This window comes from Lissotriton helveticus, chromosome 3_1 (genome assembly GCF_964261635.1).
Source record: "Lissotriton helveticus chromosome 3_1, aLisHel1.1, whole genome shotgun sequence".
NCBI classification, from domain to species: domain Eukaryota; kingdom Metazoa; phylum Chordata; class Amphibia; order Caudata; family Salamandridae; genus Lissotriton; species Lissotriton helveticus.
The window spans coordinates 182675640-182703018 of NC_136061.1; the positions used below are offsets into that span (position 1 = coordinate 182675640).

Genomic DNA, 27379 nt, shown 5'->3' on the forward strand with positions numbered 1-27379 from the left:
ACACAACCCTCCTGAAAAGCGTGACTGCTCAACCACACTACCACAAAAGAGAGTAAGGTAGTATCTACGTTAACCTCTGCTATCCATCTGGGGATCCACTGGACTCTGCACACTATTCCTTAAATTGGTGTAGTATATACAGGGCAAGCTTCCTACATCTGTTAATCCAAGTGTGCTATATAAAGCCCTATTTAAAACAATGTATTAATATAGAGTGCTAAGACTGCGGCTTGAAAAAGAAAACCTATAACTCGGATGCACAGTGGGTATAACCTACAGGGCCAGGTCTCAGACAGCAGTCTGTAGTCCCAAACAGTTGGCATTTCCAGGTGTTAGATAGCAGAGCTATTACTCTGAAGTGGCAGCTTTGATTGTATTGAATTTTCATGTACTAAGCACCAAACGTCACTAGTAGACACTTCAGAGCTCTTTCCTACACTTTATTGGTATATTGTTTGAGGAAATATAGATGGTAAGGTGCATATAGAGGGAGCAGCAGCCCTTGGAGATCACAGTACTAACAGGCTCAAGCCTTAGACAACAGAGTTTTTTCTCGGATTACAGAAGTAGCATATGTTCCAATGTGGAGCAGCAGAGTTTTCCCTTGTATTACACAAGTAATGTAAACACAGGTTAAATCAGTATTACAGGCTCAGGTCATAGAAAGCAGAGCTATCCACGGATTAGAAAAGTAATGTAAACACCGGTTATAGCAGTATTAAAGGCTCAGGTCACAGAGAGCAGAGCTATCCAGAGAATACAAAAGTAATGTAAACACATTTTTATAAGAATTATGGGCTCAGGTCATAGACAAAAGAGCTATTCACAGATTCCAAATGTATTTAGGACTCAGGTGTTAGACAGTATCACTATCTCTTATGCTATACAAATCTTACAAATATCAGGCCGTAGACAACAGAACTGTGATTCACATCACAACAGATATATCAGTGGAGTTTACATAAATAGTACAGATTTAGGCCTTTGCCGCGGCGTTACTGGACCCGAACTTCTATGGGGCTAGTACTGTGGTGGTGTGGCACAATCTCACACACTGGGAACCGGACACGTTTCGAAGGCCGATAGGTCCGGGTTTAAAGTGCTAATGCATGGAAAAGGCATATGTGTATGACTGTTCTTTCATGCTTTAACACATTAAAGCCAGATCTTTTATCTTAGCCAGTGGATTCCCCTGAGACACCGAGCACTGCTGGAGCTCAGAGAGTGTACACCAGACCTGCGAACATCAGATTTCTTTAAGATGGTTGGTACCAATCTAGTCCTATGCATGTTTGAGGAAGTAGCGTAGCAAAGATGCCATGGGCCTTAGTGCAAGTAGGGGAAATGGCCACTATGAACGCTGGTGAGGTAGTAAGTTCAGCAATTATCAGGGTTTAACCTACCCCTCATGGCTCTGGGCTCCAGTGCCACTGCACCTGCTGCACCAATGGTAGCTACAACCCTGGTCTGATGACCAGAAAAGAAAAGTGTCTTATCTGATTAAAAGTAGCAAGAATGCATAATGATACAATGCTTCCAAGGAATAAGAAGATGTGTGTGGGAGGAATCTCCTGATGTGCTCAAGAAAGTGTTCCCACATACATTGAGAAGTAGACTTGAGGTGTGAAGAATAAACCGGGATGAAAAATATTTTGGGGAATGTCTATCTGACTGTCACAAATTGAGGGGAGCACACGACCAAATCAAAAGGAGGAGTATCCACGCAGAGTAATATTCTGGACACCTGTTCATGAATGAATGAATGAGAACATTTATAGAGCACACAGCTTCTCAACAAGAGTGTGACAGCGCTAAAATGACTCTATCAAACCTGCTGCAACCCCTAAAAGCGGGAGACCAGGATTTAAACTGAAGCTAGAAAAGAGGAGATATAGCTTAGTTACAAAATAGCAAGGTTTTAAGCATTTTCCTAAAAACGCCTAAGTCGGTCACAGTTCTGAGTGTCAGTGGGAGAAGGTTCCAGGCTTGGGCTCCTGGAACCTAAAAGAACAACTGCCTAATCTGGCGTGGTGTATCCTGGGGACGGATGCCAGGTCAAAGAGGAAGACCTCAAGGTTGTAGGTCATAATGCTTAACTCATACCGTCCATCATGATTCCCAGATTTTTAACTGAGTTTTGCGCAGAGAAAGGAGGTGACATATCCGCAGGCCACCAGTGTTTCCACTCATCAGAGGGGGGGGAACCAAAAAAGATGACTTCAGATGTGTCTGGATTACATTTGAATTGGTTCCTCCTCATCCATGAAAATACCTTTGAGAGGCAGGTACTGATCTTCTCACCCTCAAAGTCAGCTCCTTTGTCGCAGGTGAAAAGGAGCTGTGTGTCATCAGCGTAAGAAATAATTTTTGCACCACGGGCCTCCGCCAGTGGTGCCAAGGGAGACATATATAAGTTGAAGAGAGTGGGGCTCAATATAGAGCCCTGAGCAACTCCAAGTTTCAGACTGGGGATGGGGGCCGCAAAGAGAGGAATCCAGACTTCCTGGCTTCTGTCCTCTAGGAAGGAGGAAAACCGTTTCAGAGCGGGCCGCCTATTCCAAAATCCTGTAGCCTGTCCAGGAGTCTAACGTGAGGAACGGTATCAAAGGCCGCTGACATGTCTAATAAAATAATATTGGCTTTACCCCCCTGATCCAGCTTCTCCTTAATATGCTCAGAGATTTCTAGCAGGGTGGTCTCTGTACTATAGTTTGGTCTGAAACCCGATTGGCTAAAGTGCAGGAGATTATTATTTTTGGTGTAGTCTGAGATCACTGTATTAACATATTTCTCCAGATCCTTGGAGAAAAATGGCAACAGTGAGATGGGTCTGTAGTTTGCTGACACTGTGGGGTCAGCAGAGGGCTTCTTTAGCAGCAGGAGAATTTTATCATGTTTCCAAATAGCAGGCACATGACCGGCAGTTAGAGAAGAATTAAGTACCTTAATTGCCACAGGATTTAATGTCCTGGCCAACGCAGCCAGCAGTTTTGCTGGGCTAGGCTCAACTGGAGACCCTGACTTCAGACTCTTGATGATATCAAACGATACTTCAGGTTGTAGCAGAGAAAACTGCATAAGAGCCGGACTTCCTCTTGAGGGGGGGTTCCACCATGGACGCTAAACAGTCTGCAGGCTCATGGTCCTCAGGAGACCCCCTAGAGAAGGAGTCCTGAATAGTCACGATTGTTTTGTGAAAGAAAGTCGCTAGTTGATTCGTCCATTCGGGAGAAAGCGGTAGAACCCTAGCAACAGATGAGGGGCAGAGAAGGCTTTCATGATTTTAAAGATCTCCTTGTCTTTATAGCTGGACGTCTTTATTCTATCTTTGAGATCGATTTTTTTGGCATCGTGGACTTTTGTATAATGGGACTTCAAGGACAGTTTGTACTCAAGTTTATCGTCAGAATTAAAGTTTTTATGCCATTTCCTTTCTAGATGTTAGCAGGCGCTTTTGCTCATTCTCAGTAGCTCATTAAACCAGTGTGGAAAGTCTGGCTATTTTGGGGGTTGTGTGGTCATAGGGGCTAACACATAAACGCTGTGCTACACCCAGGTCTCGAGGTGGAGTGCATCTCTCTCAGGATTCCCTGATAACAGGAGTGGAGGTTTCCAACGCCTCTCCTAAAGCAGATGGAGAGACTCAATGGAAAGGTCTTTGGTTGTTTACCCATTTATTGGCAGGGGTCTGGCAGCCCCTAGAAACCCTAAAACTGATAAGGCAATGGTCTGACCATACAAAAAGTAGGGGCAGATTCACCTCGAGCTCTGAATTGGAGAAAACTGTAAAAGCATGCATGTATTGGTATTTCTATAGCATGGATCTAGCCCGAGAGCAACAGAGTGTTGCACATTATGGGAGGTGATGGATATTGATGCAAGATTGTATTCATCAAGTGGTAACTTGAATCCTTTTGTTGCACACACTGTAGTATCTCACAAAACATTTACATTTAGGCAAATTTTGATTAAGTGATTTCCCACAACTGCACAATTTTCAGTCAATACCAAGCTGGGTTCAAACCAGGGTCCTCAGATTGACTGCTTAGCAACTAGACCACACCTCCTTCCTTAGTTGACGTATTAGAGCTTTCCGAAAAAGCTTCAAACATTTGATTTCACCACTCCTTTTGAACGCTGATGTTCTGTTGATGTTTTAACATAGCCCTTAGGCGGTATTCCTCATGCTGTCCAGTGAGTCAAGTGAATGCTAATTATTTTGCTATTCATGTGTTATACATGGGTAGCACCTAAATGATTTGTCTCTTGTTTAAAGTTAAGGTTTATCTATGTGGTTGAGTACATACAGAGGACACTTTAACAGGTAACTGTGTAGCTGGTCCAATATTATCATTGTGGAGTTCTAGTGATATCCTTGGCCCTGTGGTTTGTAAAGGTCAACACACACCATTATGTATTTCATGTTACAAGTTGATTTGTTTTAAAGTGCAGCCAACAATGGGCAGCAACTTGAATTAAAATGTTGAGGTTTTGTTTTCCTGTCATTAACCACTTGGGAGCTAGTAAACAAACCTCCCCAGTGCTGCGCTGTCCATTATCCGGTGCTGAACTGGACGTCCAGCGGTCGCACGCAGCACTGGGGAGGTAGTGCCCGTGACGACCGTTGGCCGACGGCAGCACTTAAGGGGTTAACAGATTCTTGATAAAACAATAGGCAGTGGTGAGGTCAGTGGATTTATGTGAATCTGCAGCTGCAGAGTTTATAGCATAATTATGGATTTACTGAATTTGCCACAGGATTTCCAATATGTGCAGATTTCAGCAAAATTGTTTTTAGCTCAAACGGATGAAAATAAAACCACCAGACAATGTGCCACATAATTTACATTTTTGCCTCACAATTAATAACCTTGGTCTTCCAAGCTGCATATTCTTAGTAGGCTAGACAATGTAAAAATGTAAAACCTCTGCCCAGTTGTTTAGGGACTACCATTATGACGACAAAATGTATATTTCTCATGTAACCGTGAAATATTTTGCATTTTGTACGGTCCTTGAACTTGATGGGTTTTATACCACTGCTTTTTGTGCAATACTTGTACCAAAACATGACATACATGGATTTTTACTCAATGATGTACAAAGGCGGAGGAGCGGCACCCCACTGCTTTTTAGCAGTGAAGTTAAGGAAAAAGAAAATGATAATAACTGATGCTATTATCATTTTATTTTGTCCTGATGCCCGGCAGCTTTGTGGGGTGGGGCGATCGGGGCTGGTCTCACGACAGGAGCAGGGAGAGTGGTAGGCACACTGTAAGTGTGCATAAATGTTTGGCCAGCCGTCTTGATCCGGCCAAACATACATGATCACTTTGCATGTTCCCCATGCAGGCTGCATTACAGTCTGCGTGGAGAACATGCCCAGGCTCCCAGTCAGTGTCTGAGCGCCTAACCAAGGCGCTCAGACCAATAATAATGCTACATTGCAGCGTTGTGATTGGCTGACTGCGTGCCTGGATGTGCTTCCTTTTCTGGCCTGAGCGAGGGACTACAGAGGAGAGACACGACAAGGAAGTGGCGAGAAGGTATGTTATTTTCTGTTTCTTTTTTTTACAGCCGCTTCCCTGCGTCACCCCCCCCTCGCTCTCGCTCGCCCCCGATCCTTGCCGGCGGCCACTGGATGTAATGACTTCTCAATTAACTTAAAATAGCAATGCACTGCTGTGAGAGGAGTGAGGCAATATTGTAAATTACATCTATACAGCCAGTTCCCATTTTGTTTGCTCTGAGTTAGTTTTCTTATTAAAAAAATACACACTTACGCCTTGTTTATTTTGCTCCAAATGAAAGTAGGTTGACAAAGATGCACGCTGCGACATAAATTCATCATTAGTGAAGGAACTGAAGCTATGTGAAAATACATGTATTCTTGTTATGGTGAGCATCAGCCAAACAAGACACTTGCAGGATTATATTGAGATAGCCAGGAGAACTGTGAGTCGACCCATGCATGTGGGAAAGTGTGTGCATGCCCATAACCCGGCTGCACGCCTCTCAGTGGGCTCCAGTAGCTCCCGCCGGTGCACAACACCTGCACCCTCAGCCAGTGCAAAGCTCTTGTTCCTTCACCTGAACAGATGCCTGGGGGTCTGTTGCAGGAAGATGGAAAGTAAAGCTAGCAGCATAGGGCAGTACGCAAAACGTTTGTCCACTGAGGGGACCATAATTTGAGGGCACCATGAGTGGGACCTTCCCATTGTTTGTGATGGCACAAAACCATACATTAACAGTTAGCACACATGCCCTAGCAGAGGATCTTGCAGGAAATCCCTTCTACCGCACCCTTGAATGGGAGGTGCTCTCACGAGCTTAATGCTTTACTCCTACATCCACTCACTTTGGAGTTTGCCTACTTCAACCAAGCCAGGGAAATTAATATATAAATTGAGAAACTCCTTCAGTATATGGAGGGTTAACGTTTGATGTCCCACGTGAAACACAATTTCGAACTGGACTAGATCAACTTTTACAATTCTATAACATAGCTGCAAGTGGATCTGTCACGTATGGAACACCTTCACTATAACTCAGTGCTTAATTTGCTTAAAAAAATAAAGGCTGCTGATGACCAAAGTCTTTCTTTGGAGATTGGTATCGGCACCATCCGCAGCCACCACCAGCACTGCCCAGCGGCACAGTGAAAAGTAGACTTCTGATGAAGGAATGGGGGAAATGTGCTGTAAACTTTACTTTAATCAACATAGTCACCACTTCCTGCTTCTACACTCTCAAAATGCTCAATGAAATCTTCAAATGGTTCCCAGTCAACACATGCAGCATGGTCAGTCAGTCCTTAATCACCAGCAAGCTGGGCTATGGCAAAGCTCTCTGTCGGAATCACTGTCTAACTGCTAGAAGACTTCAGACCATACAAAACCCAGCGGCCAGACACACACTCAGGCTTTCTCCTGCATTCACATAATTCGCACCTCGAAGACCTCCACTGGCTCTCCATTCACTAACCCACAATCTTTAAACTGGCCACACACACATACAAAGTCCTGTACAACCCGTACACCACCTACCTCAAAAGTCGCGTCAACCTCAGCACACCCACCAGACACCCCTGCTCGCACACAACCCCTGCATACACAACCAGAATCTGACTTCTTGCTTTATCCTACCTTGTGCCCAAAGCCTGGAACGCCCTGCCCCTACACATGCTACATTCTCCGTACTTGAGCTCCGCAAGAAACTGAAATCTTGGCTGTTACGTCTCTTTGGTGTGTCTCATTTCACATGTAGTCTCTGTATTTTTCCATCTCACTCACAACACTCTCCTCTCATTTCTTTCTCAATTTTCTGTCCATATTCTCACACATCGCTTAATTTTCTTTCACTACTATCTACCTTGTCTCTCTCTCTCCTCAATCGCTTCTCTCAATTCCTTCTATCTCACTGTCATCTTCCCTCCCACCTTCTCCTTCTCACTCCCTAGCAGAAACGGGCAATGTGTAAGATTAACCCAGGTGAGAGACGTGTGATATTCCCACAGAATATTAGCTGGTCCTGGTTTCTCAGTCCCCACAGACCCTCGAGTTTTTCATTGTAGGAATAAACGCTGCAAGAGCTCAAACCTGTCTGTGAATTGGCTCCCCTCGGCGTATGTCTGCGCAGGGGCTCAGTGCTGTCTGCAGTGGAGCTTAGCTGTACACTTGGAAGAGATCAGCTCTGTCTGCCCAGGGCCGCAGCGCTTTGTATGCAGGAACTCCTCTCCGACTCAATGAAAGAAATTACCCATGGGTTCACGGTCTCTGCTGTAGCGGTTCATGGGTTCAGTACTATGTATGCAGGGACTTGGCTGCATCTAGGCTGGAGCTCAGCTCCTTCTCCAGAAGAGTGAGTTCAGCTCTACAGAGGATATGGTCTGTTTGTGGCAGAGCTCCACTGTCTCTGTATGCACAAGAACCTACTTCTCTGTGTGTAAAAACATGTTTTAATGAGAGGGAAAGTGAGAATCTGTGTTTGAAAGTGTATATGAATAAGTCAAAGTGGGTACAAGGGAGTGGGTGAAGGAGAGTGAATCTGTTAGAATGAATGAATGAGTGATTGATTGGAGGTTGGGAGAGGGAGGAGAAGCGAGTGTGGTTGTAGCTATCAATGGTGCAGCAGGTGCAGCTGCACCGGCGCCCAGGTTTAGTAAGCGTGTGTAATTGTGTTAGCAAGTGAGAATAAGAATGATGGAGTATGAGTAGGTTTGTGTATGAGTAACAGTGAGTGGGAATAAATAAGTATGAGTGAGAATGAGCAAGTAAGAGAATGTGAGTTAGAGTGTGTAAGGGAAGAGACTAAGGCCCAGATTATCAAAACTTTTACACAACAGCACAGCACCCAAATTTTCTGTGTTGCATGAGAGGAAGAGAGCTGGAAATTGCCAAATCTACAAAGATATGGTACTATCCTATCTTCTCCATATCGCTGGCACACAATTAGGCTACCAAGTGCAGCAAAGACATCTTTGCACCATAGTGCAAAGATGTCTGCACAAGTCTTAGCTTAGGTTTTGTACGTGAAGGGTGCTTTTCCTGCGCAAAATACTATGCTTGTCTAACTTTAAAACTTTTCCTACTTTGGATGTGTGCTGTACAGTGTAGTACATATGCAAAGTGGGAAATGTTATGAGAAATAAAATAATGTCTCCTTTTTAATGCCTCTTTTCAACTGCCGTTTATGTTTTTGGTGCAAAACCCTGTCTACTGTTGTTAATGGATAACGTTTTGCATCAAAAACCATAGTTGGTTGCATAGGAGTGCCCATGTACCACCTATAGAATACGCTCTTGACACAGCGTAAAGAAAAGCAGCTCTTTGCACTGCTTTGCGTGACTTTCAGGCAACTCTCCAGTACAAAACAGGTTTTGTGCTGGAAAGCAAATTAAAAAAACACATTTTGCGCGGGTTTGCATGCCTTTTCAGATGCAAACCCAGCACAAAATATTCATTAATCTGGGCCTAAATGTGAGAGGAAGCGAGTATGATTAAGGCAAATTTCGAAAAAAATAGTGAACTCCTGTGCAGTATTATGCCCACCACTTTCAAAGATCACTTGGAGCTACTGACTTCAATACCAACTGACACCATGTGGCCTAATAGCCTGAGCTGCTGACTTTGGCGTGCCAGCTCAAAATCATGTGATCCTGGGCAAATCACTTAATCATCCGGGTCTAAAAAAAAGTGATTTTTCTGTTATGCAATCTGGTACACATGGAAAGTGCCCTAATGCCGTTACCCCCTCCACCCCCCTGAAATATGCTAATCACATGGGTAGTAAGCACTTTATAAATGTAAATCTAAATCAAGAAAATGTGCCATCTTCCTGTGCTTTCAAGCAAACAAGGCAGAAATAGTAGAGATTGACTTTGAAGTGCAGACATAGTCTCTCATACCAGCGTTAATGGACAAGCACTTTCTCTCTTTAAAACTATGGTGTGATCAGTAAAGCACACTGCCTTGCACAATTAGAACTGGTGCGGTTTTTGTCCTGGATGTTGTGATGCATCTGTGACCTGTGTCGCCTTATTTGAGGATACTGCAGAAGCAACATAAGCTAAAGGTGTCTTCAGGGGAAAAGTAAATGTTTGTTCTGAGACTTCGCCCAGGTATTCCCGGGGACAGACACCCACACAGCTGCAGGCCTGCAACCTGGGCTGCGAAGCACGACGGGGGAGGGAAGAGTGGGGGCTGAAGCCCTTTCCGCCCAATGGGCATTGCACGCCTGGGTCCTTGACAGCAGAGCAATATATAGGTTATATACAGAACCTACAGACTTGGGTTTCAGTTTTAGACAGCAAAGCCATGCTTTGGATCTCGCATTGCCTTCAAGAGTGGTTTTTGAACAGCAGAGCTATCGCTTCATGAACTCTTCTTTCCTCTTTCATTATAGGAAGTGATCTGCCGGTGTGTGCCAGCTGCGGTCAGTGTATCTATGACGGTCAGTACCTCCAGGCTCTCAGCGCCGACTGGCACGCGGACTGCTTCAGGTAAGGGTCTCTCACTCAAGGTTCTATTGTCCATCCTTAGTTTAGCTTCCTGTGATACCCCCTTCTGTTCAGAGACAGTCAACATGACACAGTGACTATGAGACCCTTGTAAGTCCATGACCACTGCACCCCTCTAATCAACACATTACCATTAATTAATTATTTTATGGCATTGCATAGCCTATTGTGTCCCAAGGTGTCAGAAGAAAAGAAATCCAATCCTCCAAAGGCAGACTCTCTCTGCGTTCATAAGAAAGATTTGTGTTGGAGACTTGTTGATGTTTTGCGTAGCACATACAAGATGGGGGAGGGTGAATAAAGATGGGCATGAGGGGGCAATCAAGTAAAGGTGGGTCTTTCTCAAGATGAAGACGGTGCAGGGGAGACGATGGTCTAAGTAGTGGTTGATTCACTTTCAAAGATTGATGGACTTCGCCTTTGATGTGGTGCTTTGGTGCTTGCGATTTGAATGACCATCTGTTCATTGATAAACATTTATCCCTGGGTGATAATGAAAAACTGTAGTAAAATAAATCTTCACATGTTTTATCTACACCCGAGACAAAGTATGTCTTCTTATAAGCCAAACAAAGCTTTACGTTTTATAAATTAATTGTGCTTGCGATTGGATTCAGATGAAGGCCAATCCTTAAAATGTATAAATTCTGTAAAATTATTTCTTCACTGTGTGTTTTTCTTGATACACCAAAACACGCCTTCTCTGAAATCCCACCTTTCGATCATATTGCATACGATCAAACACTATGGTATTTAACTTACTGTGTTCAATAAAATATTCTTATCTGAAAAAACACCATCTTTCCTATGCTAGCTGAATGAAACTAAAAGTGTGATATTAGGGGAAAAAAACATGACAGGACATGTATTACGGCTCAACAAATCCACGTTGGCAATTCTGTTGACGTTTAGAAACTACTCTTCCTTTGGCCTTGTGTTTTAATATTATGTTTATTATTATGTCACTTGAACCCCTGGAGGACCTCATGGGACCAAATTCCTGACAATATGAAACTACAGAAGCACATTCATTCCTGCCAGCACTGACTGATCAGCTAAGCCAGTGGAAAAGGGGCGAGCTGAGAAATGAACAATCAGTCAGAGTATATCTACCCTGCATGCTGTAAACTCCTCCTCACCTGTAATCCTGATGAGAACTTAAGTTTCTTTCAAATCAAAAGCCAATAAATCATATACTGATTATCACTACACCCCTTTCAGTCGGTGTTCAAAGCAAGTTTCCTGATTGGATTTCTGTTATCTTTTTTGCGTTGCTAAGAGGGGTGCATTAGAGAGATTTTCCACTCTGAGTGAAACATTCATTGATCTTATTTTTTTATTTTCTTATTTTATCTAACGCAATTCTCCAAACACTGACTTTCTGGCCTGAATCCACTTGTCAGGCGATCATCTAAATCCAGAAAAGATGGTGGAAGAGGACTAAATGTTCGAGATCCTACATGGTGAACCGTGCCCTCCTCCCCCGCTCTCAGCAGACCCCCAATATCTTAAGCTTTCAGAGATCTATGAAACTTGACTCTTCCTCTCACTTTTTGACTGCTGATTCACTAGTGCGTCAACCACCACCAGTTCTTTTGCACCATTCAGTGCTTTAAAAACACAGGTAGAAGTCCTCTCCCATTAGATGAAATGAAATAAGAAATGTATATAGCGCTACAAATACCCGCAGGTGAATTGAAACAAGTTGGGTTCTTTTTTGAGAGAAATCATCAGGGAGTTCCAGGGTTTGGCAGCGGTGTAGGTAAAGCTTTTTCCTCCCCATTTTACTTTGTGTACCTTGGGGGTGGTCAGGTTGCCACAGGGGCAGTGAGCCAGAGAGAGAAGAGAGTGTCCCGGACAGGCATGGGTGTGCCAGGCATAGAGGCAGCGAGCCGGAGCGGGGCGGTGAGCTGGAGAGAGCAGGGGGAGAGATGACGTGACCGGAAGGAGAGCAGGAAGCGCAGGTGTGGAAGAGGGCGGGGCCGGCGTGTGAATCTTTGCACGATGATAAGAATGCGGAACTGGAACCGGCAGTGACGCAGGGCCTCCGGTGGAAGCGCGCGAGGGAATGTTGGACGGGTGCAATGGCGCATATAAACGGCACGAGCAGAGCAAGCGAAGCAGACAACAGACTGAGGAGGCCTGAGGTGATGGATGCACGGGGAGACGAGGAGCGAGGGCTGGGAGCACGACCTGCATCGAGAGTAACAGCAGACCTGGGAGACCGTGACTGACGGATCCAGCACAGAATGACAGCTTCAAAAGGGAACGAGATAATAACATGAACATTGACGCCCAAAGTTCTTCTGAGAATATCCATAGTGAAACCAAGGTCATCACTTCCTGATACACCACAAACTGCATCGGAGTCTAACGAGTCCAGGCATCCTCGAAGATAAAAGGAACCCACAAACAGCCATCCCTCTAAAGAGCTCAGCAAACTAAAAACACTGCACCCAGCATGCAGAACCTCACCAGAACAGGCAAAGCTGACAACTACTCACCATCCATACATCACATTCTTTCCATTTTAAAAATTACGTTTAATAAGCAATACATTTTAGACTCGATCCTCTTAAAATCTCCTCTACTCTGTACCTCTGTTGCCTTCGACCACGACAAACCCCGGCCTCCGTCCTCAGACTTGCACTGCCCTCAGCCCCTGTTCTCATAGGTGATGCTACCCTTAGCCGCCACCCTCTGCTGCAATCCTCTCTAAACTGCTTTATCCTCAAACTCTGTTCTTTCAGACTTCCAATGTCCTCAGCTTCTCTACTCCTGGACCTCCACTACCCTCCGCCTTTGTCCTCTTAGACGTCCACTGCCCTCAGTTCCTGTTTTCTTGAGTGACTCTACCCTCGGCCTCCATTCTCTGCTACGATTCTCTCAGATCTCCCCTTTCCTCAAAATCTTTTCTCTCAGACTTCCACTATCCTCAGCCTCAATACTCCTGGACCTCCAATACCCAAAGGCTTTGTGCTCTTGGGCGCCCATTACCCGCCGACTCTATCCTGTCGGACCTCAACTTGTCGTGTATTTCTATAGGTTCTGAATCAGTCCCCCTATTCCTGACCCTATTCTGGTTAAACTAACTATCAAGTTAACTAACAGTCAGCCCATGAGGCAAGAAAACCCCCATGATGCAGATACCGTTATCTGACGCAGTCACACTACGGCACAGGAACGTGTTGTCGGATTAGGTCATAACGCTTGAGATCTAATTAGACAAGCGACATTCCTCCAGCCCCTGATAAGGCATACGACGTTCTCATAACAAATCAAACCTATGACAACCTGGAAAATCCGTGCGGCCATTGTTTTGATTTCACAGAGAACTTTTGCAAAAGAATGTGCTAACGAGCAAGTCGTATGACATCTTTATTGACGTACCTATGTCCATCCTTACGTCAATCTCGGCACCTTTAAGGTATAAATATTGCCGACCTTGCCCTATGCAAACACACGCGTGGTGACAAGACGGAGCAGCCATACTTGCCGAAGCCGAGAGCAGAAGCAGACCCCGCTGGCAGCAGCCCCGCCTTCCTGACGCGCTGAGAGACGCGCTGCTATCTCAAGCCGAGAGACCCAGCACCGGCGCTTTCGGGCAGCCCTCGCAGGCAGCCTGGAATATCGAGAGCAGAGAAAGAGATACCATTCCTCATTCATCCTAACTTCCAGGTACAGAACTGAATAACCCCTCACAGAGAATTCTTTAGTTATTCACTTGGCAAATACAAACTTAACTTAAACTGTAACTTTCTATTCCCGCCCACGCATTAGACTTAGGTCAGGTACACGGGGTAGGTGTATTTAGAAACACCAGTTGAGTACGTTTAGTCAAATGTATATGTGTATGTAAATATATTTTAATCATTTTAAACATCATATGGCTCAGAAACCATATCAATGTTTTTACAGTATTATTTTATACTATTGCTTCTAATGTATGCACTTTACTTAACTATAAGTATTGCAATAATATCGATCCATTTCTCTTGTACGAGAAAAGAGACTGATCAATAAATAACATCTTTTATTGAACACGCCCGTCTCTTCCTTTTCTCTACATTCTGATGAGACTAAGAATGCACGTACTGACTGAGTAAAATAATTGCCTTGTGCTCACACGACTCTTGAGATTGACTCTTGATTAGGGGAGAGCAAAGTTGTCATGTTCTATGGTTGTCAGAAACTAAATCCCTTCTTGTCTAATCAGGGGAGTTAATCCCTTCCTTGAACATTCGAGAAAGTTTCTAGCGAACTCTGAGCTTAGCTGGCAAACCCAAAAATTAAGTCTAGCATCGACAGTAGTAGACCTAGTTAACGTCTGGCCTAGGCCTTTACTGCTGTAGGTACTATTCCAATGCGCAGAGCCTATTGGGAAAATAGGAGCTACACTACATGGCGCCCAACGCGTTTGGAAAGGGCGATAAAACTAACGTAAGACATTTAGAGTAACTCAGTCGTGCTTTCTCACTCAGACCCCTTTTCCCGAATACTCCAAAGACGTCTGGAGTGGGTGAAAGGTTATATCCTCCAAAACCTCGCAGGAGGGAACTCCTATGTATGGTTCTTGGTCAAGTCAACGTTGAAGGATAAAACAGTTCCAAAATATTGTGCATCTTATCTTTGTTCCATAAAGAAACCTGATCTGCAAACAAACATAATACCATCCTGACAGTAAAATGTCAGAAAGTGATGAAGAAAGAGAGGCAGTTAGATTAGCAACTGAACTCGCAGATGCTGATGCTACCATGCAAGCAGCAGACGCGGATATAATACTCATTCCGGTCATTAAAAGGAGATCTATAACCTTAAAACTTATAGAAAATGGACTGACACCTAGAGGTGGCACAGTCATATTCGTAATTGAGGCACACGAATATCGGCAGACAGAGGTATACTATTCATGGATACATTTTCCAGCAGCAAATGCTGTAACAAAGTACTTCCACTATTACAAAGTAGAGGAACCTCCTGAAACGTACACTCCTTTCGAGGAGGTGGAAGTACCACTCAAATTCCAAGAGCATTTGCTCTTATTTGATGGCGCCCTAAAACATAACAATCACATTACAAGGCTCGGTCCTTTAGGAAGACCAGGAGCAACGTGGCCGGTCTTAGCCGGATACACACCACATCCAGACATCGAAAGAATGCCTGCAGCAGAGCTGTTAATACAGCTAAAACAACTACTAAAAATTCATAGACAATTAGTTCAGTATGTAATGCGGACTTCAACAATTCAGCCAGCGATTAAACTTCCACAGCTGACCCCTCACCAGGGGAACACAAATAAAATTACACCACAGAACATCCAATCCTGCCTAGGTAAAGTTCCAGCTAAACGGGAGCAAATACCATTCTGGTTGGCACAGAAAATCACCCAAATAGAGGCGGTGTTTCCTGACACCATCCCGCTGGAAAAACACAGGATTCTGACTATATGTCTCCCAATGGGAATCGCACCACACATTGAGGACTGTGACACTTGGGGTACAGTCTTTGCTTCCATCTACACAAAAACGCACGGTGTCCCATCCATTTCGGTGATACCAGATGTGCTAAAACAAATTCAAGATGAATACGGTCCAGAACCTGCTTTAACTCTTGGTATGAAATTACTAAAAGACTTCAAACAGGTTTCGGCTATATTACTAGCCAACATAAAAGGTGAAGCAGCAAACGTGGCGATCCGCCAGAGGTTAAAAGAGACAGATATAGCAGACCAACCAGCTGAAATTGCCAGAATCATAGAAAAATCCTATGAAGAACTAGGCAGAGATAGTCTAGGTGGAATACCAGTAAAACCGCAACTGACTACAAGTCCAGAAAAAATATTTTTTAATAATAATAATTCACCAAAAAAGAACTGGGATGGAAACAAACAATCCAATCCTAAAGAAAAGAAATTCCAGTCCAGAGGAAGGTCTCCTAGGCGAAGAGAGAAATCTCCAAACCAAAGACAGAGGTCACCGCAGAGTGACCCCTCTGGGAATAGATATAACCTTAGAAATAGGGATAATATTAAAAAACCTGATAGATATCAAGACATTGATACACGTCCCTCTCAATCTTTTCAGACTTCCTCGCAGAAATCGGAAAGAAGAGGACGATCAGAAGAGCACGCCAAGTCCAAAGACAAGGAACCTGCTCAACTAAAAAAGAAATTACAATTTCCAAAAAAGAAGGTAGCCAGTATCAAGGTAGTTAAAAATGCCGTGAATACTGAGGACACAACTGAAAAACGGAGAATGGGCTCAGACAATGCTAGACAGCGCAGCAGAGGTGAGCATAGCTCGCAAAGTCCTTATGAATCATCTGGAGACAGTGGACACGAATGAATACCTTCAAGTGGAAACTGCAGACACCAGAGTTAGCAAGCCCCACAAGATATACGAGATAACATTACGTATAGAGGGAGATAAGACTAGGAAAATAAGGGGACTATTTTGGGATAACCTCTCCAAAGGCTATGACATCCTTCTAGCTGAAAAAGACTGGCCACCAGAGTTTGTCAGGGAGTGCCCTCATGGCGAAGAAGTAATTATGCCTGCCTTCTCGAATCAAATACCGATTCATAAAAAATACACACTTGCTAGAAAGTGGGCAGTGGCCTTAGCACCTGCTTTATATAAAAATCATGTAGGATGGGATGAGGATTCTCCTCCTCTCAAAATCCAGTTAAAATCACAACCAACTGCACAAAGGCAGTACCCAATTAAGCAAGAAGCTAAAAAACAAGTAAATGAAATACTAGATCAGCTAGAATACCAGGGGGTGATTGAAACTTGCACCTCACAAATGAACAATCCTTTGTTTCCGGTCTCCAAACCAGACAATTCGTACCGTCTAGTTTTGGATTACCGACACCTTAACACATGTTGCAAAACCTTTGCAGTGCAAAACTCACACAGTGCTGCACTAATGAATAACATAGTGCGCAAAAAATACAAAACTACCTTGGACATTTCCAATGGATTCTTTTGTCAAAATATAGCACCAGAGAGCAGATATTTAACTTCATTCTCAGTAAATGGCACTCAAAAACAATTCTGTCGGTTAGCCCAGGGGTACAAGAACAGCCCAGGGGTATTCTCAGCGAGAGTAACAGAATTACTACAACTATATGATGATGAAGCATTATCTTATGTCGATGACATTTACTTAACAGATGATGACTTGGATACTCACTTGAAAAGAGTGAACACCATAATACTTGGGTTCGCTGCAGAGGGTTACAAATTCAACTTCAAAAAGTCCAGAATTGCCCATCTGACGGTCCTATTCTTAGGATATGAGTTATCAAGTGAAGGCAAAAGCCTGGCAGACAATTTCCTAGAGAAATGTGCCGTAATCCAAGCTCCTAAAACACTAAAAAACCTACAGTCAATTCTAGGCTTCCTAAATTTCGGAAGAACATACATTGCAAATTACGCAGAAAGGGTCAAACCCCTTTATGATCTAATTAAACCAGACTTTAAAAGATCCAATTGGACTCAAACACACACAGAAATTTCGAGATCCTTACAAACAGACATGCTAATTAAAACAAAATTAGAAACACGTGATAACACACGCAATCTTGTGATCCGAATCATCCCAGGGAGATGCGGATTCACATACCTAACCTCTAATGAGGGAGAAAAGGTACCAATTGCATTCAAATCACACTTGTACACAAAAGCTGAACAGAGATTCAGCAACAAAGGAAAAATTGTTCAAGCAGTTCAAACCGCAATAGCTAGAGAAAAAGACATAGCTGACGGTAGACATATCACAGTCAGAACAGCTGAATCAGCCTTTGAGGCATTAACAACACCGTGTAATTTACCATCAACAACATTGGATCCGGAATGGATACAATGGGTGAATTCAATCACAACGGACAAAGTATCCTACTACTTTGATCCAGAACTAGAAGAATTAAAAAATCTAAAATATGAAAAGACGTATCCTCTGCCAATCGACATTCTGCCTCTACGACATTACGCCTGTGTAATCTATACAGACGGACATGCTCAACCCTCCGTTTGGGGAGAACATGCATACAATCCCACATGTGAGATTACAAAAGAAGTGTGGCGCGGAGGTAAACTAAGACCTCTATTAACAAAATCACACTCAGTAGAAACTAATTCAGAACTACAAACTGAAATAATAGCTTTGAAAATGACGCTAGATAATGCGGATCGCGAATTCCCGACACTTATAGTGTCAGATTCATATTACTGCGTCAAAGCATATAACAAGGATTTGCAGACATGGATTCAAAACGGTTACAAAGATGACACAGATGCACCAATAAAGCAGAGACTGCTCTGGGAACAAATAGCTCTTTTACAAAAAGAACTACCAAAGACTCACGTGACACACTCACTGAGTCATCAACGTGATGGCGTTCACGTTGTGGGGAATTCATTGGCTGAAACAGCCGCAGCGGCAGCCACTAAATCGGCTCCCGTAGATCGAAAAAAGCGTACATTAAAATACATTGACGGTGAAACGATGCTGGCGGTGAAAACGTCATCAAAAGGCGACTGCTCAGCGTTACCGATCAACTATCCACTCAATTATACATACATAATCGATGCAAACTCCGTCCCTTTTGCTCGAATCCCTGGAGTGGGGGATAGAGTGATTCCAAACATGGACAGGAGAAGCTTGTTAATCGCAGACGCACACATGGGCGAGGGTCTCAGACACCTTAAATTAAAAGATTCTCTGGAAGAATTACAATCACGGTACTGGTGGCCAGGCATGAGCCTGCACTACACCATGTTTGTAAAAAACTGCCCAAACTGCAACAGAGATCGCAGTGGGGAGAGAAGCAGTTTAATACCTCGTCGAATCAAGGCAGATAATATTATCAGCAAAAAGAATGGCTTGCGATTAACATATACAGGCTAGTTTCCACTTATAATGTAGATCACCAGCACTTGGCTGACGTCCGGACTGTTATACAAGATTTGCGAGTCTAAATGGCATATACGCTAAGAGCATGCTACGTTCGACCATTGTTTTCACTCAGGCAATCCAGCCTGGGGGGGAAACATGGCCAAATGAGCACAGCCCAGCGGGAATCTTCTCACTTCCTTCCTGAGGGTACGGGATGGTGTAAAGAAAAAACCAAGGCAGAAAGCAATCTATAATAGAAAGGATATTAGGTTCGGGAGCTGGGTGGGTCAAACATCTAATAAGTGTCCAACGTAGTCTAAATAACTTGCCAAGAAATTCTCTGAAGGGATTCAGTCCGTACGAATTATTATTCGGAACTAGGATGTTGATCTCTGACCTTGATAGTCAGACTTCAGTGGTAATAGAAAAAACCTTTGATGTCAAAGACCGTTTGGCTATTTTGCAGGACTTAAACAAAACAAGAAAAGACCTGAGCAACATACAGTTGAAACAACAGCCAACGACCACTGAAGAATCACCACCTGTCCCAGCAAGACCTGTCTGGATTCCAAAAGTCGGGGATCTAGTCAGGGAGAAGATCGCGGTAAAGAAGGAATTTGGGCCTTCTTACAGAAAAGCAGTTCCTGTCTTGTCTGTCAACGGGACAAGATCAGTTGTACTACCGCCACTTGCTGGAAAAAAGGAGAACCGAGTTGTATCCATCGACCTGGTAAAACCACAACATGTGGCCAATAACAAACAGTAGGCCAAGTGGACTCCCAATAAGTAGCAGAACACCAAGGTTTGCTACCAGTACAGAGGTCCTATCAAAAAGGCTCATCACATTCGAAACGCCTAAAGAAGAACAAGAAGGACTATGCAACAATGCAATAGAACTCAGACCTCTGAAAACCCAAATAAAAACATTTAGCAGAGACACACCAATCTATACTGAAGTACCAAGTGACAATGCAAAAAACAAAAATCCTGAACCAATTGGAACAATTGACAGAACTGCATCTGGTTACTTCATCAACTTCGATGATTCCTCTGAAGGCTTCAGTGAACCAAAGACACAGCCATCATCAAAATCCTTTAAAGACAAAGCTAAGGAACTTTTGAAACAACTGAAAGAAACATATCTGGTTTCTCCATGGATTGAATTTTGGGTGGGTTTTGGTGCATTTATCCTCATACTTTGGGTCATCATGGTATTTACTTTGGGACGCTTCATTGAGGGAAAATATGCTAAAATGGACACAGCAAGTCAGAACATCAACTTGGTCCTCAAACCACACACATCTTCACACGTCGAGAAAAGAGAACTTTCTCCAGAACTTTCTTCAGCCAACTTCACAGCCAATCCTATACCTGGTGGGGTAGCCTGGGACAACACTGACTATGAAATTTATGGTCCGGTCGAGATCCTGAAATATCCACACCAAATCAAGATCTCTTTGAGTGACTTTGCAAAACCAAACTCATTTGCTGATGATTGGGACTTTGAAAGTATTAACAATATGATGTCTGACTTAGTAATGTCTGCTAAATTTACAAAACATGATTATTTGCAAGGTTCTACAAATTATGATAGTATGTATTGCTATAACCATTATGGTAACCATTTTCTGCATAAATCTGCACAACCTAGAAATGTTTTAAATTATAATCAATGGGAACATTGTGCTACGCCTCCACAAGGAAGCTCTAGAACCGTTTACGACAAATATTCATATTTTTCAGGTTTTAACACAAGTAATGCTGAAACATTTTATTTTAAATTGTCAAACAAGACAGGGATGAAAACCATGATAACCAACACAAAATTGATATATTCAGATTCATTCTTTGAAAAAATGAATACTTTTGGATTTGATTATTGGGACAAAAATGTTGATTTGAAAAGTGTTTGGGGTACAAAAGAATGGCAAGTACAGGGTATAGAAGCTTTGTTTAGAGCCTGCATGATCCCAGAACAAATGATATTTTTAAATGACACTGTTCAACAAACCACCTGTCTTGGCTTAGCCAAAATCAAAGATTTAATTAAACCGTCTATTCCAAAGCCAACAATGTTTAGCAATAGCTCTGATACAGATGAAGAGATAGACGTAAACCATATATTAAACCAAAACAGAACACATCCTGATTGGAAACAATGGTTGATCTGGCCCACAGATACAAATAACTGTCAAGATAGATTCCTGAATAAAACACAGGGTTTCAAAATGACCAGGCCAGACCCTAGATATCCCCAAAGACATCACCCAGGGATAATAACAACCTACAGTGTGGGCAAATTATGCCTTCAATGGCTACAGACTTCCACACTGCCTGAAATTAAGCAACACCTAACTTTACTTACTGATGGTGCTGACTTGCGTGATTTCATACTGGGACCACGCAAACAGCGTCAAAAGCGTTTCATAGCAGCCTCTGTATACGCAGCATACAATGAGGCCTGGAAGGTTACTCAAATTGAGACAGCAGAAAGAATACGGGAAATTGACCGTATCAATTTGGAAAAATCACTTTCTGTAGTGGACAATGGGTTAATGACTCTGTCCTCCAGAATTTTTTCATTGGACAGCATTGTGTCTTCAGCAATCGATATATTATCGCAAGACTTACTGTTATTACAACATGGTCAGTCACAATTGCGTTCCATTGTACAGCTTGGCTGGACGTTACAAAATCTGCGTTCAGGCTATGTGCCTTGGCGTTTAATCAACACAACGTCACTATTCCAAATCTTTAACCTTACTGATAGACAAATCGGTATGGCGCAAAAGGGTGCTGATTATACAATCTTGAGCATTGAAAAACTAGAAAGATTACCAATGACAATGTCAGAACGACCTGTCAGTGAATGGATAATCCACGGAATCATAAATATTCCAATCTCAACCTTCAGGTTTCAATACTGCCAAAAATATATACAGGCTGGCATGTACGAGAAATTGGGAAAGGGGTACCTTAAAACAACTTGGAACCTGCCCTATTCACATGCATGTGTCAGTAATAAAGGACAGAAAGTGTTTCTTAGTGGCAACAATTGTGATATGTCACTAAGCGGCACGCTTCTGTGTAACGGAATTAGTTTGCATGGAGCCTGTGAAGGGAATTCATACAACCTTTCATGTCACCAGCAAGGCGCACCTGCAACTGAAATAGAACCATTCTTTCAAAGACTCTATAATGGGAGTTACATTCTTATTGTAGACCGCAGATGTTGCAGTCTTATGCCCGGGACTCCTTATCTAGTAACTACAACAGCGAAGGTCAAGTGCTGTGGACGTTCTTTGTTCCCCAGCTCCTTTCCAGACAGGGAGGCAAGGGCATGGCCCAGTTTGAAAATTACTTCTATTCGAATAGACACTTTAAGCAGAATGAAAACAGTGCTTCTTCAGACGCCTACAAGGCTCACGTCATCAAAAGAAACGTATGATCTACAAGTCGCAAGGACGACTGCAGAGATACATACATTATTATCAACTAATTCCCCCGTACATTTCGCGGAAATCCTGAGCGAAATCTTAAATATTTCTGATACCACTGGGGTCTCAAAGGTATTTAAGACAGTATTTTCGATGGCATTAACACCATTCAAAGCCATACTGGGTATTTTTCCAGATTTCGTCCATTCGATTTTTGGCGGACTTCCCCTGATCCTGGGACTAATTGCAGGAATCCTATTCCTAGTCCTTGTTTTTCGTTATGGCAACCCATGTCACAGATCAAACTCTCGCGACAATGGAAGATACGATCCTAGCCATTGGATACCGGGACCGGATATCAAAAATCCTGGGACTCTCCCGGCTTAGAGACCTGAACATGACTTGGTTTCTATCATTTCGACCAATGTGGCAAAGGTGTGTTTTACCTGTACTAAGGTGTCTGCTATGCGGAGAAGAATGCGTGTTAGACACCTGTCTGACGCTACAATCGGATGCGCCGGTGGATGCAGATACACTGTTGGTTCCTACCAAGGTTCACGCTTTGTGCTGCCCTCAAAGGCTGCCAATCCTGATGACGGCATTCCTGGAATCTTCACCACTACGATTGAAGAGTAGTGAAGTTCAAGATGAAAGCAACATCGAACAGGTACGACCTTCTGTCAGCAATGCAAATCAGAATGTCAATGGAGAAAATCATGCGCACGAATGCATGGTTACCCCTATTTCCGACTTAGTGGAACTTTCCCATGAAGCTGTTGACAGTTTTTTCGAAAGCCTGAATGATATGATGTTCTCTCCAGAACAGAAATAGAGACTTTTGAGTAAACTCGCACACGGCGTTCCCTGAATTCGGCCTTCAACTTTAAAAATAAAGTCACATGAACAATTACAATCCAGTTCACGGACAGCAATTTTTTCAGCATGCCCCTTAAAATATTTTTCTACATATTTTTTCCCGGGACACTGATCTTCTGCTTAAAGTAAGAAACTATTCCTAGAGAACTAAGATTTCTATTTTTAGATACTTTATATAGACTTTAGCTGCCCGCTGGTAGGTTCACAAATATTTTATTATGTGATGAAATGGTCTCGAACTTCCTTTCTGTATAACCATATTAAGAGCCATTTCATGTGTATTTCTCATATACCAAAAAGCAATAATGCATAACAATGCGTGTTTACTTTTGCATTGAATTCATAGCTTAAGTGCATACAATATATATGACTGCAATTTTTCAGTATATTTGAAAATTTCGAAATGCATTTATGTATTTTGGGGTGGTAAGGTATACACTATACTCTATAGTATGTTGTACTATGTTATACTATGCATAGATTAGTAGATATGACCATAGTTAGCGTGGAGTGGGTGTCGTGTATTTCTATAGGTTCTGAATCAGTCCCCCTATTCCTGACCCTATTCTGGTTAAACTAACTATCAAGTTAACTAACAGTCAGCCCATGAGGCAAGAAAACCCCCATGATGCAGATACCGTTATCTGACGCAGTCACACTACGGCACAGGAACGTGTTATCTGATTAGGTCATAACGCTTGAGATCTAATTAGACAAGCGACATTCCTCCAGCCCCTGATAAGGCATACGACGTTCTCATAACAAATCAAACCTATGACAACCTGGAAAATCCGTGCGGCCATTGTTTTGATTTCACAGAGAACTTTTGCAAAAGAATGTGCTAACGAGCAAGTCGTATGACATCTTTATTGACGTACCTATGTCCATCCTTACGTCAATCTCGGCACCTTTAAGGTATAAATATTGCCGACCTTGCCCTATGCAAACACACGCGTGGTGACAAGACGGAGCAGCCATACTTGCCGAAGCCGAGAGCAGAAGCAGACCCCGCTGGCAGCAGCCCCGCCTTCCTGACGCGCTGAGAGACGCGCTGCTATCTCAAGCCGAGAGACCCAGCACCGGCGCTTTCGGGCAGCCCTCGCAGGCAGCCTGGAATATCGAGAGCAGAGAAAGAGATACCATTCCTCATTCATCCTAACTTCCAGGTACAGAACTGAATAACCCCTCACAGAGAATTCTTTAGTTATTCACTTGGCAAAAACAAACTTAACTTAAACTGTAACTTTCTATTCCCGCCCACGCATTAGACTTAGGTCAGGTACACGGGGTAGGCGTATTTAGAAACACCAGTTGAGTACGTTTAGTCAAATGTATATGTGTATGTAAATATATTTTAATCATTTTAAACATCATATGGCTCAGAAACCATATCAATGTTTTTACAGTATTATTTTATACTATTGCTTCTAATGTATGCACTTTACTTAACTATAAGTATTGCAATAATATCGATCCATTTCTCTTGTACGAGAAAAGAGACTGATCAATAAATAACATCTTTTATTGAACACGCCCGTCTCTTCCTTTTCTCTACATTCTGATGAGACTAAGAATGCACGTACTGACTGAGTAAAATAATTGCCTTGTGCTCACACGACTCTTGAGATTGACTCTTGATTAGGGGAGAGCAAAGTTGTCATGTTCTATGGTTGTCAGAAACTAAATCCCTTCTTGTCTAATCAGGGGAGTTAATCCCTTCCTTGAACATTCGAGAAAGTTTCTAGCGAACTCTGAGCTTAGCTGGCAAACCCAAAAATTAAGTCTAGCATCGACAGTAGTAGACCTAGTTAACGTCTGGCCTAGGCCTTTACTGCTGTAGGTACTATTCCAATGCGCAGAGCCTATTGGGAAAATAGGAGCTACACTACAAACTATCATCAGCCTCTGTACTCGTAAGCCTCCCCTACCCGCAGCCTCTGTTCTCTTAAGCCTCCCCTACCCTCAGCCTCCCCTCCCCTCAGCCTCTATTCTCTTAAGCCTCCCCTACCCTCAGCCTCTGTTCTCTTGGGTGTCTGTTTCCATAAGCCTTCCCCCTTTTAGACCTCCACTACCCTCGGCCTCCGTCCTCAGACTAGCACTGCCCTCAGTTCCTATTCTCTTAGGTGATGCTACCCTCAGCCTCCATACTCTGCCTCAATCCTCTCAGATCTGCTTTATCCTCAAACTCTATTCTTTCAGACGTCCATTATCCTCAGGTTCTCTACTCCTGGACCTCCACTACCATCGGCCTCCATCTTCTCAGACCTCGCCTTGCCCCAGCCTTTCTACTCCTAGACCTCTACTTCCCAAAGCCTGCGTTCTCTTAGAGCCCAGCTACTCTCAGCCTTGATTGCCTCAGACCTGCTCTATACCCTCAGGCCTCTACTTACCTCAATTCCTATCTTCTCAGGCTTCCAGCATCGTTGAAGTGCTCCACTACCTCTTATTTCAGCCCTACGGAACCCTGTGCACTATCCTGTTAAGCCTCCACTATCTTAAGCTTCTTTCCACTGGGACCTCGACTATTCTTGCTCACTATCCTACGAGACCTGCACTGCCTTTTGCCTCCATCCTGTAATGTAAGGGAATTTTATATAGCGCTGAACTGTCACCCAAAGGGTATCCTAGCGCTTAGATTGTCTGAACAGCAAAGGCGAAGAAAAAGGAAGACAGGGGTGGAAAAACTGAACAGTATCTAGGCTCCTGTCAGAACCCCCTGCCCCCAACCTCAATACTGGCAGTTTCCACTTCCCTTGCCCTTCATCCTCTCAGACCTTCTCTTCACCCAGCCTTATATTTTCAGATCTTTGCTAGTCTCAGCCTCCACCTCCTCAGGCCTTCACCACCCTCAGGTTCCATACTTTCTTTTTTCCACCACCCGTGGCCTCCCTCCTCTCATGCCTCCACTACTGTCAGCAGTGCTTAATATGTAAAATGTTAAGTGGCAGGGCTCTGACCGGGAGGCCACTGCAGCTTGCACCACCCATCGCCCTTGTCATAGCTGCCAAAACAACTACTAATCATCTCTCTCGAATGTAAATGCGACAGTTCAGATTATTCCAGGTCCCTAAAGCGAAAGGAATGGCTGGGGAGGCAGGTATTCGTGATTTTAATGTATATTGTAGTCCTAAACAACCGTCGTTGTGTTCATCTCTAAATTAGATATGCAGCGGCACCATGTGGTAGACTGTTCTATGTATGGTGTTGACAATTAGGTGCCGGTGCCGAGCACCGGAAACCAATTAAGTGCCGGTGCTTAGCACCTGAAAGCCCCGGCTCAAATTAAGCACTGACTGTCAGACTCCATCCTCTCTGGCCTCCACCATCCTTGGCCTCTATCTCTCTTACCTCCATTCCCCACTGTCTCCATCCTCTCCAACCTTCACTATCCTCTACTTTTATTCTCTCACATCTCCTGGCCAATTACCATCTATTCTCAGACCACTATCACCCATGTTCGCTATGCGCTCACCCTCCACTGCCCTCGGCCTTTATTCTCTCCGGCCACTTTTCCCCTCAAACCCATACTACCCTCTGCCTTATTCCCCTCACATCTTTACACTCTCTGGCTGCCTTAATCTTATCTTCTCTTTTCTACGCTCCCTGTGGGTGCTGTTCCCAGAGAGTGACACAGGATGAAACGACTTCACTTGAGCAGAAGCTCCACCCACCCATCCTGTCCTCAGATCTCAGGAGAGGGGTCGGAGGGCCTGGGAAGAGGCCACATCTGCTCCTTATTAGCCCATTGTCGGGTCTGTAGATCAGCATCAGAGCCCCGGGACCGAGATTGTGGATGGCTGCACACATACAGGAGAATGTATAAGTATTACAGACACTCACAGTGATCCTGTATCAGTGTATGTATGCACTCAAACATACAGTAAACATGTATCTGTATGTGTGTACATTTAAACACACAGTGATCCTGTATCCATGTGAGTATACACTCAGACACACTGTGAACCTGTATCCATATGCGTTTGCACTCAAACATGCAGTGATCCTGTATCTGTGTGCGTATGCACTCAAACATACGGTGATCCTGTATCTGTGTGCGTATGCACTCAAACATACAGTGATCCTCTATCTGTGTGCGTATGCACTCAAACATACGGTGATCCTCTATCTGTGTGCGTATGCACTCAAACAT

General features: G+C 43.5%; 1 protein-coding gene across 1 annotated transcript in view; it reads left to right on the forward strand.

Annotated features, from left to right (window-relative positions):
- Positions 1-27379, forward strand: part of LIMK1 (LIM domain kinase 1) — a 251007-nt gene that overhangs the window by 27867 nt on the left and 195761 nt on the right. The window contains exon 2 of the mRNA XM_078679557.1: positions 9904-10000. Within this exon, the coding sequence (XP_078535683.1) occupies positions 9904-10000 (97 nt within the window). The remainder of the gene's footprint in view (positions 1-9903; positions 10001-27379) is intronic.